The 14376-nt window shown below is 44.6% G+C and overlaps 1 protein-coding gene across 3 annotated transcripts in view; it reads right to left on the minus strand.

The window, feature by feature from the left end:
• The window catches only part of USF2 (upstream transcription factor 2, c-fos interacting), a 297619-nt gene that overhangs the window by 214426 nt on the left and 68817 nt on the right, over positions 1-14376 (minus strand). For all 3 annotated transcript variants that reach the window (XM_085615849.1, XM_085615850.1, XM_085615851.1), the window contains exon 4: positions 9330-9449. In XM_085615849.1, the coding sequence (XP_085471975.1) occupies positions 9330-9449 (120 nt within the window). The remainder of the gene's footprint in view (positions 1-9329; positions 9450-14376) is intronic.

Here is a 14376-nt window from a genome sequence, read left to right on the forward strand (position 1 = left end):
TTGTTTGAGTGGCTACAGATGTTCTGGTGACATTTTGTGTGTTTGCGGTGGAATGTTTGGGGGATATTCGGTAAGCTCCAGGCAATAACCAGATTGGATAATATCTAGGACCCATCTATCTGAAGTATTTGTATTCCAGGCAGGAAGAAATTGGAGAGATGTCCCCTGACAGGTGTGGAATAATTGGGGGTAAGAGGAGGCAAGCCACTGTTTGTTTGCTGCAGGGGAAGTACGGGTGTGTTACCTTTGTCCCTTCCCTTGCCATTATTGCCTCAAAATCCTCCTCTAAAGTAACCTCTGGAAGAGGATGACAGATTGTTGACTTTATAGGAAAATGAGGTATCTGTGGATACATTTTTTGAGCCCCCCCTTAAAATGAGCGGCAAAAGGAACCTCTACCAGACGGGGGACTGCAAAGCTCCCATGGATTTGGCGACCTCTGAGTCCTTTTTCATTTTTTCTAAACCGGTATCCACCACAGGACCAAAAAGGTGTTCTTTATCAAAGGGTAGGTTTAAAATGGAGGCCTGAACTTCAGGTTTAAACCCCAATATCCTTAGCCAGGAGTGAAGTGTTAGAAGACCACTAGTGTGGACAGCGCGATCTGTTGTGTCAGCTGCGTCTAAAGCACACCTAATGGAAGTGTTAGAAGGAAAATGCTACTTACCAGTATGTATCTGTTCTTGGCATGCAGAGCTGCAGAATGACATACTTGTGCATAGATCGCCATCTGGTGTTGGGCTCAGAAGATTGCAGTTTGTTGTTGTCTTGGAAGTCTTTGTAGTCACGAGATAGGTGACTACTCCCTTGGACAATAGTGCGCATGGGCATCGACTCAATCTTTAGATTGTTTTTCACCATGATGGGAAATGATGGAGTTTGTAAGAAACAGAAAAGATGTCCATGTGTAATGTATCCAAGTAAGATAACACTGGAACAGATAAAGGTTCCGGGGAGGCGGGTGGGCGTATGTCATTCTGCATCTCTACATGCCAAGAACAGATGCATACTGGTAAGTAGCATTTTCCGTTCGAGGCATATGAGCTGCAGAATACATACTTGTGCATAGACTATATAGCAGTGCTCTCCCCTAGCGGTGGTCACCTGTATCTGTTGCAGTGGTCTGAAAAAGTGGTTTAAGAACAGCCTGGCCTACAGAAGCTTGTTGTTTTGCCTGCACGTCTACACAATAGTGTTTGGTGAAGGTGTGTGGCGTAGACCATGTTGCTGCCTTACAAATGTCATCTAAGGGATTATTCACTAAGAATGCCATGAAAGCCCCGACTTTGCACGTTGAATGCGCTCTAGGGGGAACTATCAATGTACGTTTTGCTTTGTGGTAGCATATTTGAATACATTGGACTATCCACCTAGCAATGCCAGCTTTTGAGATGGGGTTTCCTTTATGAGGTGGCGAGACAGCTACAAACATTTGGTTTGTTTTTCTAAAAGGTTTAGTTCTGTCAATGTAATAAAGTATAGCTCTTTAGACATCCACAGTATGAAGAGCTCTTTCTGCTACAGAATCTGGTTTTGGGGAGAAATAAAAACAGGTAATGCCACTGGTTGATTAAGATGGAAAGCCGAGATTACTAGGGGAAGAAATTTTGGATTTGTTCTAAGAACCACCTTGTTATGATGTATTTGTAAGAATGGTTCTTCAATGGTTAAAGCCTGGATCTCACTTACTCTTCTGAGAGAGGTGATTGCGACTAGGAAAGCTACTTTCCAAGGAAGGAACTACAGTTCACATTTGTGTACAGGTTCAAATACAGGACCCATGAGCCTAGTAAGGACAATGTTTAAATTCCACAATGGAGGGGGTGGGATTGGGGGAGGAATTATCCTTTTAAGGCCTTCCATGAACGCTTTAATAAGAGGTACCCTAAATAATGACAAATGTCTGTTTTGTAGGTAAGCGGCAATAGCCGCAAAATGTAATCTTATGGACGTGAATGCTAGATTATATCATCTTTGTGGATGCAGTAAGTAGCAAATGATATTTTGAATTGAAGCATCTAGTGGGTCAATTTTTTTGTTATTGCAGTAAATGACAAATATTTTCCATTTGGCTGCATAGCAAGCTCTGGTAGTAGGGCGTCTAGCTTCTTTAATAATATTCATACAGTCCGGTGGGAGGTTGAGGTAACCGAACTCTAGGACTTCAGGAGCCAGATTGCCAGGTTCAGCTGAGCTGGATCTTGATGCCTTATCTCTCCAAGGTTCTGTGTAAGAAGCTTTGGGGAGAGGTGTAGTTTTTGGTGTGGAACAGTTCCAGAAGTGTTGTGAACCATGGTTGCCGGGCCCATGTTGCAACTAGGATCATTTTGAGAGACTGTTTGAGCTTGCGCACTACTAATGGAATGAGTGGGAGTGGCGGAAAAGCGTACGCAAATTTGCCTACCAATTCATCCATATCGCATTGTCCTTGGAAAATGGGTGTGGATATCTGGCGGCGAAGGTTGGGCATTTTGCGTTTGTGTGTGTGGCGAACAGATCTATGTCTGGATGGCCCACCATGTGAAAGAATGGATGAAGAACTTGAGGATGAAGTTCCCATTTAGGTTCTGCTGTGTCTGACTGAGCAGATCCGCAATCTGATTGTGTATTCCTGGAAGATGTTCTGTCAGAAGATACATCTTTTGTGGGATGGCCCATCTCCATATTTCTTACGCTCGTTGAGAAAGCTGAAAAGAATGTGTTCCTCCTTGTTTTTGTATATAATACATTGCTGTCATATTGTCCGTGGGGACAAGGACAGCTTTGTTGGTGAGATGTGGCTGGAATGATTTTAATGCCAGAAAGATTGCTAGTAACTCCAGTTGGTAGAGCACTTTTTGTTGAGGGGTCCACCTGCCCTGAACGGTGTGGTTTAAGAGATGGGCTACCCAGCAGGTGAGTGATGACTCCCTGTTAGCACTATTTGTGGAACTGGGTCTAGGAACAGCCCCCCCCCCCCCGTTGGAAAGGTTTTGTGTGTTCCACCACTGCAGAGAGTGATGTGTGCGGCTGTCCAACACCAGATCTGAAAGCTGACCTTGAGCCTGGTTCCACTGACGTGCTAAGCGTTCCTGTAAAGGGCGCATCTGAAGTCTTGCATGAGGTACTATGAAAATGCAAGAGGCCATCATTCCTATGAGCTGCATAAACACTCTAGCTGGTAGGGAGTGATGGGGTTGTAATTTTGGGATGAGGGTCTGCATACTGGCTATCCTGGCTGGATTGGGGTATGCAAGAGCTTTGGAAGTGTCTATTGTAGCCCCTAGATACTAATGTAGGTAGGAGGGCTGGAGATGCGACTTGGTGAGGCTTGTGAAGACCCTGGGTGCGGTGGTTACTCCGAATGGGAGAACCTTGAACTGATAGTGTTGGCCGTCCACTGTAAACCTTAGATATTTCTTGGGAGCAGGGTGTATAGGAATATGGAAGTAGGCGTCCTTGAGATCTAAAGTGGCAAGGAAGGCACCTTGTTGAAGTAGTGGAAGGATTTGTTGAAGAGTGATCATGTGAAAGTGATTTGACCGTGTGTAGAAACTGAGAGGTCTGAGGTCCAGTATTGGTCTGAGAGTACCGTCCTTTGAGGATTAGAAAGTACAGGGAGTAAACCCCTGTCCATTGATGCTGTAGGGGAACTGGTTCTATTGCATGCTTTTGAAGCAGTAAGAAAAATTCCTGTTTGATGAGCGTTTGATGTTCTGTGGACATGGGACGCTGTTTGGGCGGTATGTTGGGGGGGGGGGGGGGGAAAGGGAGGGGGTTGCGGTAAGTTCCAGGCAGTAACCATACTAGATAATGTGTCTTACCCACCTGTCTGTAGTGATGAGTTCCAGACAGGTGGGAACTGTGAGAGTCTTCCTCCGACCGGTCTGGTAGGAGTGGAGGGAAGTCATTGTTTGGTAGTGGGGGTGGTACAATTGTTGTTACCTTAGCCTCTCCCTTTATTATTTCCCCTGTACCCACCTCTGAAATATCCCTTGTTGGGGGATGTTTGTGTGGGGCTTTTGTAGGAGGAGGAAGCAGTGTCTGCACTGATGTTTTTGGATGCGCCCCTATAAAAGGAGCGATGAAAAGAGCCTTGTGTTGATGGAGACTGTAATGCTCCCATAGATTTTGCAGTGTCCGTGTCTTTTTTCATTTTTTCTAAAGCTGTGTCTACAGCTGGGCCAAACAGGTGTTCTTGGTCGAATGGCTGATTCAAGATAGTAGTTTGCACTTCTTGTTTAAAACCAGAAATGGGCAACCATGCATGTCTGCGTAGTAAGACACTGGTGCTGACAGATCTAGATGTGGTGTCTGCTGCATCAAGGGCACATTTAATGGATGCATTTGTAATTAACTTGCCCTCCTGGACCAGATCATGGGCTTTGGCCTTGTATTGGTCAGGCAAATGCTGAATTAGGTCCTCAAGGTCATCGTAGTGAGCCCTATCATACCTGGCAAGCAGTGCTTGTGCTTTAGCTATCCTCCAGTGATTAGCTGCTTGGGAGGCAACTTGTTTACCTGAAGCGTCTAGTAGTTTAGACTCTTTGTCTGGAGGTGGAGCATCACCGGAGGTTTGAGAATTATCACGTTTCCTTGCATTGGACACTACCAATGAATCTAGAGGGAGTTGTCCTTCAATGTACGTGGGATCATTGGGGGCGGGTTTATATTTATCAATGCGAGGATTGAGAAGTGTCTTTGAAGAGGTCTGGTGCATGTTTAATGACACCTTTGAGCATGGGCAATGTTTGTATTGTCCTTTGTGACTGGGCAAAAGTATCTACCAGGAAGTCTTCCTCCATGGGGTCTGAATGCATTTGTACGCCATGATATTGAGCAGCCCTATCAATAAGCGAACTAAACCCTATGTTGTCATCTGGGGGAGATGGCCGTGTTGGGTATGCCTCTGGATTAGGAAGGACTGGAGGAGCTGCAGTATCATTGTAATCTGCCCATGTGTCCTGTGGTATAGCAGTGTCATCATCAGGGTCATTAGGTCCACCCCCGTCCCCTAGGTCATCATTATCCTGTGGTGGTGGAGAGACTAGCAGAGTGTATGGGAGACTTTACAGGAGACAAAGGCTTAGTAGGAAGAACGGGAGAAGAGGGTTGTGGGTTGAAGTTGTAAAGTCTTTTTTTCGCAGGCACCCTAGGAGAGTGTGAGGTGTCTAATTTCCTCTTCTTTGTTGGGAGACTGACAATATGGCCTATTTTAGGGTCCACATGCAATGTCTTTTGTTTCGGATCGATAGGAACTGGTTGAAACAGTTCTTCCTGGTTGGTGTCTCCTTTCGGGCCGATTTTTTCGGTTCCGAACGTGGTTTTGATTTCTGCTCTGGAGCCTTAGAAGGGGTTTTTTGCTCCATCGGCTTAGATGTCGAGTCAGTCATCTTTTTCAGATCCGAAGGTTTTCGGGGTTTATTCGAATCAGAGGCCTTTTGGTCTTTTTGGTGCCGAAGAGCTTGATGCAGAGGTCTTTTTGGAGGTAATGGGAGTAGGATGTATTATCGATATCAGTACCGACGGTGTTTTTTGGGCACCAATATGCGGCTTGCTCGATCCCGAGCCACCGGAAGGCTTTTCCTTTGTCTTCAGAGCCGGGCCTGGAGGCAGGGCTTCTGAAGTTTTCTTTTAGTCGCGACTAAGGCCTTCAGGCAAAGTTTTGACCAAAGCCTTTTTCGGGTGGAGTAGGGGCAGGGACAGTTTTACTCATTCGTTGACCTGGAGTGATGTGGTCATCAGAGTCGTAGTCCTCAGCTTCAGAGACTATGTCGAGCTCCTCCGAATCCTCTGCCTCTGGAATGGCGGGCCTTCATTGAAGAGGTCTTCTGGCACCGGTGCAGACTGTTGCGCCATAACTTGTAGTCAAGCTCGGCGATCATGGATAGTCTTTTTAGATCGAAAGGAGGCGCAGGCTTGGCAATCTTTTTCCTAGTGTTCTGGCGAGAGACAAAGGTTGCAGACCTTGTGGTGGTCGCTGTGTGGAAATTTAGCTCCACACTGGGGGCACTTTTTTTTTATGGAATCCTTTCCATTAGCCGTAGGCCCGAATGGCGCAGACAGGCCCAGCAGCCCGCGTCGACGACTGGAATCGAGTATTTTTGAGTTTGCGCGTCGAAGGGAACACAAACGAAAACTATACCATCAAGTTGTGATGGTTTGCGTGTCGAAAAGGTTTGGAAAACGGTACAGAACTGGAGCCAAAGTTACATCCGAACCCGATGGCGGAAAAAACACAAACTGAGGATGGAGTCGATGCCCATGCGCACTATCGTCCAAGGAAGGATTCATTTATCTCGTGACTACAAAGACTTATTCCAAGACAACAACAAACTGCAATCATCAGAGCCCAAAACCAGATGGCGATCTATGCAAAATTATGAATTCTGCAGCTCATATGCCTCGAACAGTGTTACCTATGAAAAAGAATGACTTATTCGCCTCATGAATACTTCCAAGAGTAGATTTTTCACCTGAGAATAGATACCAAAGATAACCAAGTCAGTGGTATGGGCTCTGACCAAATGTTTTGCAGGACTGAACTGTTGAAGTCCTTCCCACCGGACCTGCTCAAGGCAGTGTGCTTTGTGAATGTATGTATTGATGTCCATGTTGCAGCCTGGCAGATGTCATGAAGAGGCTCTCTGTGTGCCAGTGTAGTGGTAGCTGCTTTGGCCCTGGTGGAATTGAATTTCAGACCTTCTGGAGGCTGCTTCTCGGCCAGCGCGTAAGAAGTCTTGATGCACAGCAATATCCACCTTAAAATGGTCCCCTTCTACACAACCTTACCTTTCTTTCTCTAGAGAACCCCACAGCACTTATTGTCTAGTGTGTTCCTAAATACCATTAATGTATTCGTTTAATGCCCTTTGGGGGTCCAGCCAATGGAGTCTTCTTTTTTATGATTTATGGGGAAGCAAAGAACGCAGGTGGAATAATGCATTGCCCAGCATGAAAGATGCACTGGCCACACACTGGGATGTAGACACCCTTTGTACTCTGCCACACACCACCTTTTTAACTCGTCAACTGTGCTATTCAATGTTCCCACCAAGTAGTTTGTAACTAGTTAAATGCCCCAATGCTCTAATCAACCCGAGGTGGAGAGCCTCCTGGCACAGGACAACACTATCTTGCTTGTTGCAATACCACATTGTGGTGGTGTTGTCCATGAAAACCTGTACTAGCTTCTCCATGACTGATGGCAAGAAGGCCTTCAGTGCTAGACGAATGCCCTGCACCTCTAACAGATGGATTTGAGGCCAGGCTTCCCCAAGACGACCTCCCCAGCTGAGTAGCAATCCATCAGTCTACACTGCTCTGGGCAGAGAAGGGAAACTGCACCAATTGCATTTGATCAGCCACCAGTACAAATTATGAGCAGTCGCTACCAAACTCTGGGAGACATCCAATAGGTTTCCTGGGTGCTGAGACAATCTGAACTACGGATTCCATTGGGAGAGCCTGCATGTGCCCAGGAAGATGAAGGAGGTTAAGAGACCAGAAAGCAGAAGACTGAAAACTGCTTTCATTAAGATTCAGGACAGAGACTGAAACATCAAGATCATAGACTGAATGTCCTGGACTCACCGTGCCTGAGGGAAGGCCTTGAACTGCCCTGTATCCACAATAGTGCCAATGACTGCCAGCCTCTGCGAAGGAACAAAGTGTGATTTTAGCCCACTTTGATCCTCAGGTAATGTCTGCGGGAGTGCAGAAAAGGTGAATGAAAATATGCATCCTGTGGGAAGTTTCTGGGTCCAGTCTGGCAAGTGAGGAGTATTCTAAGGTGACGAATCTGCATTTAGAAGTGTCCATCAGAAATCAATTTTGGTCTTTTAGGCTACGATGGTTAGGCCTACCTCCAAAACAACGCAGACTAAAAATTGAAAAAAAAAAAGAAAAGAAAAAAAAAAAAAAAGTGTTCCTGGGTCCCGGCAGCCCGGCATGAATTTTCTACGCTCATGACTTCAGTGCAGAGTCCTGTGATCAAGAACTAGTATTAAACAAGTAACATTTTCTTTTCTTGGTTGTTCTACTAGAAAGGATATGGGTAGGATTTAGGTGACCATTTGAAAGTTCACCTGGTATTGCCTGAGGAGTTGCGACAGCGGGTGTACAAAGATATGTAAGAGCAAATAAGAGGGATTATATCTGGGTTTGCTGCATGATACCAATTGTGAGGATGATTCCATTGAACACATTTGTCTGAGGCTGGAAAAAAAAAGAATGGATTAAAAGTTGTTCGAAGCATGCCAGCCCAACTTTTCAAGGAGGATATGTTTTTGGCTTTTCTACAGTGGCACACTCAACAGGCTGTGAAGATGACATATAGAAGCTAGTCGTTTGATACACATTAATGTTCTTCAATTAAGAGTCTCCATGCTATTGTATGAGACTGAACCTCCTGTACCAGCCAGTCTCTGAGAATTGCTACTGAAACCTGTGTGGGGAATTGCAAAATCTAAATGTTGTAACCAGTCTTTTTTTAACCTACCACAAGAAAAAGCAGCAAGGGTTTTGATGTGGTAATTTGTCACTGGATCAAGAGTCCTTCACCAAGCTTCTCTTCTCAGGATGTACTAATCTCGTAAACCTGTGAGAAGGCAACAGACTGGAAGCAGAGATGCATGTGTCAGACTACGTCTATTGTGAATGGGAAGTGGTTGGCATGTCTTTGGCACAAAAATGGGCAGTTGGAACTCAGCTGAGGAGGATGCATTATAGGATAATGGAGAGATTGTTCTATTCTCAAATGACAAAGGCTGTTCACTGGGGAGCAATGGCTCGACATTGAAAAACAAATGCACAAAAGGGTGCTCAATGGCTACACTTAAAAACCCGCAACATTGAAAAAGATCTGCCTCAAAAGTCCAACAGGTTGCTTTAATCGGCTCGACATGGACAGCAAGCAAGAATGGCTGTAAAGTGCCTTTTTTCTGATAGACCCAGAGGGAAATCAGCTTAAGTATGCACCAAGTGCTGAGGTGGTAAATGCTGTCCCTAAGGGGCCTTTTGTTCAGGTGAGACAGCAATGAAGAAAAAAAAACCTCAAGAAAAATTAAAATGTAAAAAATAAATGGCATCCTAATTTCAGAACACAAGCTTATGGCAAATAAAGTCATTATGAGGTTTACAAACAACAAATACATTTCTTTCCAAAAACGGCAAGGTTATCCACGTAACTAAACACATACTCATTATGAATGTTTGATTGACATGCAACGGAAAGCAGATTTCTAGTAGTAACATTATTATGCAGAAAGGCAGAATTTTAAAAGACAATACAAAGAAATATCAAACCCCAATGCAGAAAACAAATCAAAAAACAAAATATTTATTACCACCTGAGCAACAGCCTGCTGTGTTCCACCAAAGGCAGCTGTGGAGACCACGCTGACTGCTCCAGATGTGTCCCCTTGTCCATCCAGCTGATCATTCGTCACCTGGACCACTCTGTATGTCACCTTTACAGAGGCGAAACAATTTTAAGTATTTCACAATGTTTTGAGTGCCATAAATGTAACCTCCAAATCACCCTAGTATTCTTCCACCATTGTTTAAGACAACATTTGCACTGGACATTAGAAATGTAACAGTTTGAAGTCTTGAGAAAGGCATAAGGCAACCCCAAAGGGATCAAACACACACATACACACACACTCTCTCTTCCTTTAACTTTCGCCTGTACTTATTTTTTAGGTTTTGCTTTAAATGCACTCATATGCAAAAGACTACTGGAGGTTAAGTGGGCGGTGGGTTTCTCCTCCCTGGGGTATTGGGCAGTATCCTACATTGTTATGATCTTTTAATAAGAAAAGTGACTAATAGTACTGCATTGCTTTTGCACGTGCATCACTCTGGAGGTAGCAGAGCAAATTCGGCTTAATACAGGGCAGGGGCCGAGGGGCTGGTGTTAAGGGTAAGAAACCATGAACACAATACAGAAAATACCTTAAAATCCAGCCAGTGCTGTAACTTCTAAGAAGAATATAAGTATTATGAAGTTTTAAGTAAAAAGAAGAGTTACAATTATTATTTATGGAGAAAAATCCTAAGGTGCTAGAGTCTCTTCGGCAAACATACCATCCCAAACATTTTTAAAACATTTAGGTCTAGCCCTCCTTTTCAATAAACTCTGGCTACAAGCTGGCCAGCTTAAGCCCCATCTGCTGAGTATGCAGGTAAAAACTGTCAAAAAAAACCACACAAAAAAAAAAAACCACCAAAAAAAAAACACACTAACTGAAAACCACACAGCCCCAACCACCAGTATCAAAACCCATGTGAAAATAAATGGCGATTTATAGAGTTCCACAAGTTATGGGTGGCATGCTTGAATAACAGCCACAGGTAACTACGCAGAGTTCTTCCATTTTATACCTTCTGAGCTCATGTGCACCACTGCAGACCGATACCATTCACATGGAAATCAACCAGGTCGTATCCCAAAAACTACGACGCTCACCAAACTGCTAGTTCACATTCCCTCTGGACAGGAACACATTTTCTAGAATACTTGTCTTTTGGTATTCAAATGTAGGTGGCTTCCAGTAATCAGAGTTTGTGTTTACTTGAACCAGTCGATGATAACTTCTCCAGCAGTTTTTACAATAGGGAAGACGTAGTGGTGTGGGACTATCAAATGTGATGTACTCTGGGGCCTGTATGTCGAAAATGGTCAGTCGCAATAAAGATTTTCCTGTGGCATGGGCAACCAAGGACGGAATGTACCCACTACATACAAATGCTTCACCAGTCCACAATAGGGACTGACCTGGAGGGTCGAGCTCCAACCACAATGTTTAATTGCGATTATTCCTGGAAATATTATGAAAACACCAAATGGATCTGGAATCCAGAGGCCCAACAGGAAAAAAACTTTAACATTCAATAAAAATGTCAGAATGCAACAGTAAGCATAACACAAATTTGGAAGAGAGGGCCATGAGCATAGAGAATCCTTAGGTTAATAGACTGCACAGGAAGGTGGATTTATAATTTACATTCTGCAAATGTTTACCAATCTTCAGGCGACTGCCCTGAATGTGTCTGGAATAAGGATGTTCTACATTTCACTGGTTGCTGTCTCATTGAGCGATTGTGGGGTTTCGTCAAGTATGGGGCTACTGGATTGACAGCAGGTCATGAATCCAGTCAAGCTGCTTTATTTTGAATAGATCATTTTCAGTGAGTAATTTGACAGTAAGTATTGCTTTAGTTCGAGGTGAAAAGAGTTGGAATACAACTGGAAAAAAAAAAAAACTTATTGATGCGTAAATGAGTAACTACATTATGTAGGATTGAAGAATGAGTTGTTGGGGAAAATCTTATTACCATTGAAAAAGTGTAAGGTTTCTCTGTCCAAATAATTAGAAGTTTACATATCCTTCTGTCTGTTACAATAGCTTCCAAAGGCTTTCCAAGCCAAATTCTGTAGATTCGCTATGTTCACGGGTATACCCTGGTTACAGTCTGTGACAGTATTTGTCTACTATAACTGTATAACAAAAATCCATGTGAGAAATTTACAAAACAATCTGCCTCCATGGAGGGTGCACAGGTGGGAGACCAATGAGGGTGAGTGAATCGAAAAAAGCTGTTTTGCTGAACATGTTATAATGCTTTTATCACTATAGGATGTCGGTAAAGCAATCTCTGTACCAAACTGGCCAGCATTTACTGTCTGAGTGAAGGTAGTGTGCAAGTCAAAGGCTAGTAACACCTCATATACTATGCCCTACAAGCTTGCCTGATGTTTAAAATCTTACAGGACTTAGTCCAAAAATGTATGCCGAGCAAAACAAAAAAAAAAAAAACTAAAAAAAAAACTCATCCAGGCGAGAAACCTTCAATCACGTTTCAAGAACAATTCTGAAGTCCATTGATACTGCGAATGCGATTCCCTCAGACTATCTGATAATTAGGAAGGATATGGCTAGCGGGAGGGGGGGTGGGGGGTTTGGGGGTGGAGGGTGCGTGGTCATTATCCATAAAACTCTCTCGCTTGCCTACCTCAGCCTATGGCAGAGATTGAGGGGGCGGAGAGCCTCGGTTTTCGTCTAACGGTTTCTGCTCAGCAAGTGATGGCTGGTGCAGTAATTTACCGACCACCGGGACCAGCAGGTCAATTCCTGGAGTCTCTCGGACCTGCCATGTCCCCCATCGCAGCCAAATATAACAATTGTGTGTTTCTAAGTGATTTCAACATACATATGGATCAAGTGGAAGATCACGAGTCCATGAAATTATGTGAATCTCTTAGCATTTTGAACCCAACGCCTTATATTTCATTACCGACCCATGAAAAAGGCCATATATTGGGCCAGATCTGTTCGTCAGCTAAGATTGAAATAGACTCACCCCTTCCTATCATCTGGTCTAGTAGTTTTAAGATACTATGCAGAGTTAACGCCGGAGGCAACAGCCACTTTACTGAGGCAACATCCCATTCCTTTTAGAGGAGCACTAGAAGGCTAGCTCCTGAAGTGGGCTATGCAATTAGCACCACATAGAATGTTGGTAGCCAAAACAGGTTGTGCCTTGGCCCCTTGGTTCACGGAAGAACTAAGGAAAAGCAAGCGTGCATGCAAATGCCTGGAGAGATAATGGAGAAAGAATTTTGACCCCATAAAGAAAACTACTTATAAATTGGCCTTGAAGACCCATTACGCCAAGGTGCGAGAAGGGAATAAAAAGCTTTCTGGCCTCAAAAATAGAACAAGCTGGGAATAGAAGACTGGAGTTGTTCAAAATTGTCAAGGCCTTCTCCTCTCCGAAAGTAATTAAGTCCCTTTTAATTCTACAGAGGAATGGACCAACCGTATGGCACAATATTTTTATAATAAAATTAAAAACATTCAGGAGGCTTTTGGAACTGGATGTCGAGTCGGCAATGATAGTTCAGCCGCACCTGTCTCTGCCTACTCCAACTTAGAAGAGATTCTCCTGGAGTTCCACCCCCCCATCCCTATGACCACGTCGCTTAAGAAAAAATGCAGGCACTGAAATCCGGCTACCCTTTAGATTCTTGTCCGGCCACAGTGCTAGCCTCTATTGCGGATGTGATCAATCCTGCTGTAAACCTGGCCCTGAATCTGTCTTTATCTGAGGGCTCGGTGCCCGAGTGCTGGAAACATGGTCTAATCCTGCCACTTCTGATAAAACCTTCTGCAGACCCTTCGATAGTCAGCAACTACAGGCCAATAACGCTGCTGCCATACTTCTCCAAGGCTTTGGAGAAGTATGTAAAAAGGGTATTCACTGATTTTATTGAGACCACTCATGTTCTGCACCCCAGCCAATCTGGGTTCAGATCCAATCATAGTACGGAGACGGCGCTACTGGAATTCTCTGACACCAACGAAGTCACTCTGGATAGCGGTGGGAAAGCGGTATTGATACTGCTTGACCTGTCGGCGGCTTTTGATACCGTGCCCCACAACAGTCTTCTGCACAGGCTTCAGGACTGTGGCATTGGGGGCACGGTCCTCAAGTGGTTTGTTTCTTTTCTCGGAAGCCGCCAGCAAACCATATGGTCCCCTCCTTTACCGCCCGATCCCTCCTATGAGGGTTGGAGTGCCACAAGGCTCGGTCCTGAGCCCAACTTTGTTCAATCTGTATATGGCTCCCTTGGCACTCCTAGCTGAACAACATGGGGCCAAGGTTATATCTTACGTTGATGATACACATTTGTTGTTTACCTAGGAGAAAAATACGGTGTTTCGAGGAGATGTCATCAACAACTGCCTGTCCAAGGTATTTGCCTGGTTCAGGCTTAACCAACTGTTATGTAATTCCGATAAGTCCGAAATCATTTGTTTTGGCCATAGTCCTGGTGTGGAATGGCATAATTGGTGGCCTCAGGACATGTCCCCTCCCACCTGCCCAGTTACCACCATAAAAAATCTTGGAGTAAAAATGGAGGCGGACATGTCCATGAAGGCACAAGTGCAATCTGTAGCCGCCACCTGTTTCGGACTATTGAAAATGATGAGGAACTTTCTCCCTCTCCTCTCAGTTTCGCATAGGAAAACTGTGGTCCAATCTCTGATAACATCTAGGCTGGACAACGGCAATGCTCTGTATCTCGGCCTCCCTGACTACCTACTAGGTCGTTTGCAGGTGGTACAGAATACGGCAGCAAGGGCCGTCCTGCTGGTGGATTCCAGAACTCACATGACACCCCTCTTGAGGTCTCTGCACTGGCTTCCGGTGCAGAAGAGGGTGATATTCAAAGCTCTGGTGTTAGTCTTTAAAACCCTTCACAATGTCCGAGCTCCTTACATCAGGAGCAGAATTCAGCCATATGCCCCCGTTAGAACGTTGCGTTCCTCCACTCAGAAGCGGTCGGTCGTGCCAAAATTCGAACGCTCTCGGTTGGGTGGACGCTCG

Source organism: Triturus cristatus, chromosome 7, assembly GCF_964204655.1.
Source record: "Triturus cristatus chromosome 7, aTriCri1.1, whole genome shotgun sequence".
NCBI lineage: Eukaryota > Metazoa > Chordata > Amphibia > Caudata > Salamandridae > Triturus > Triturus cristatus.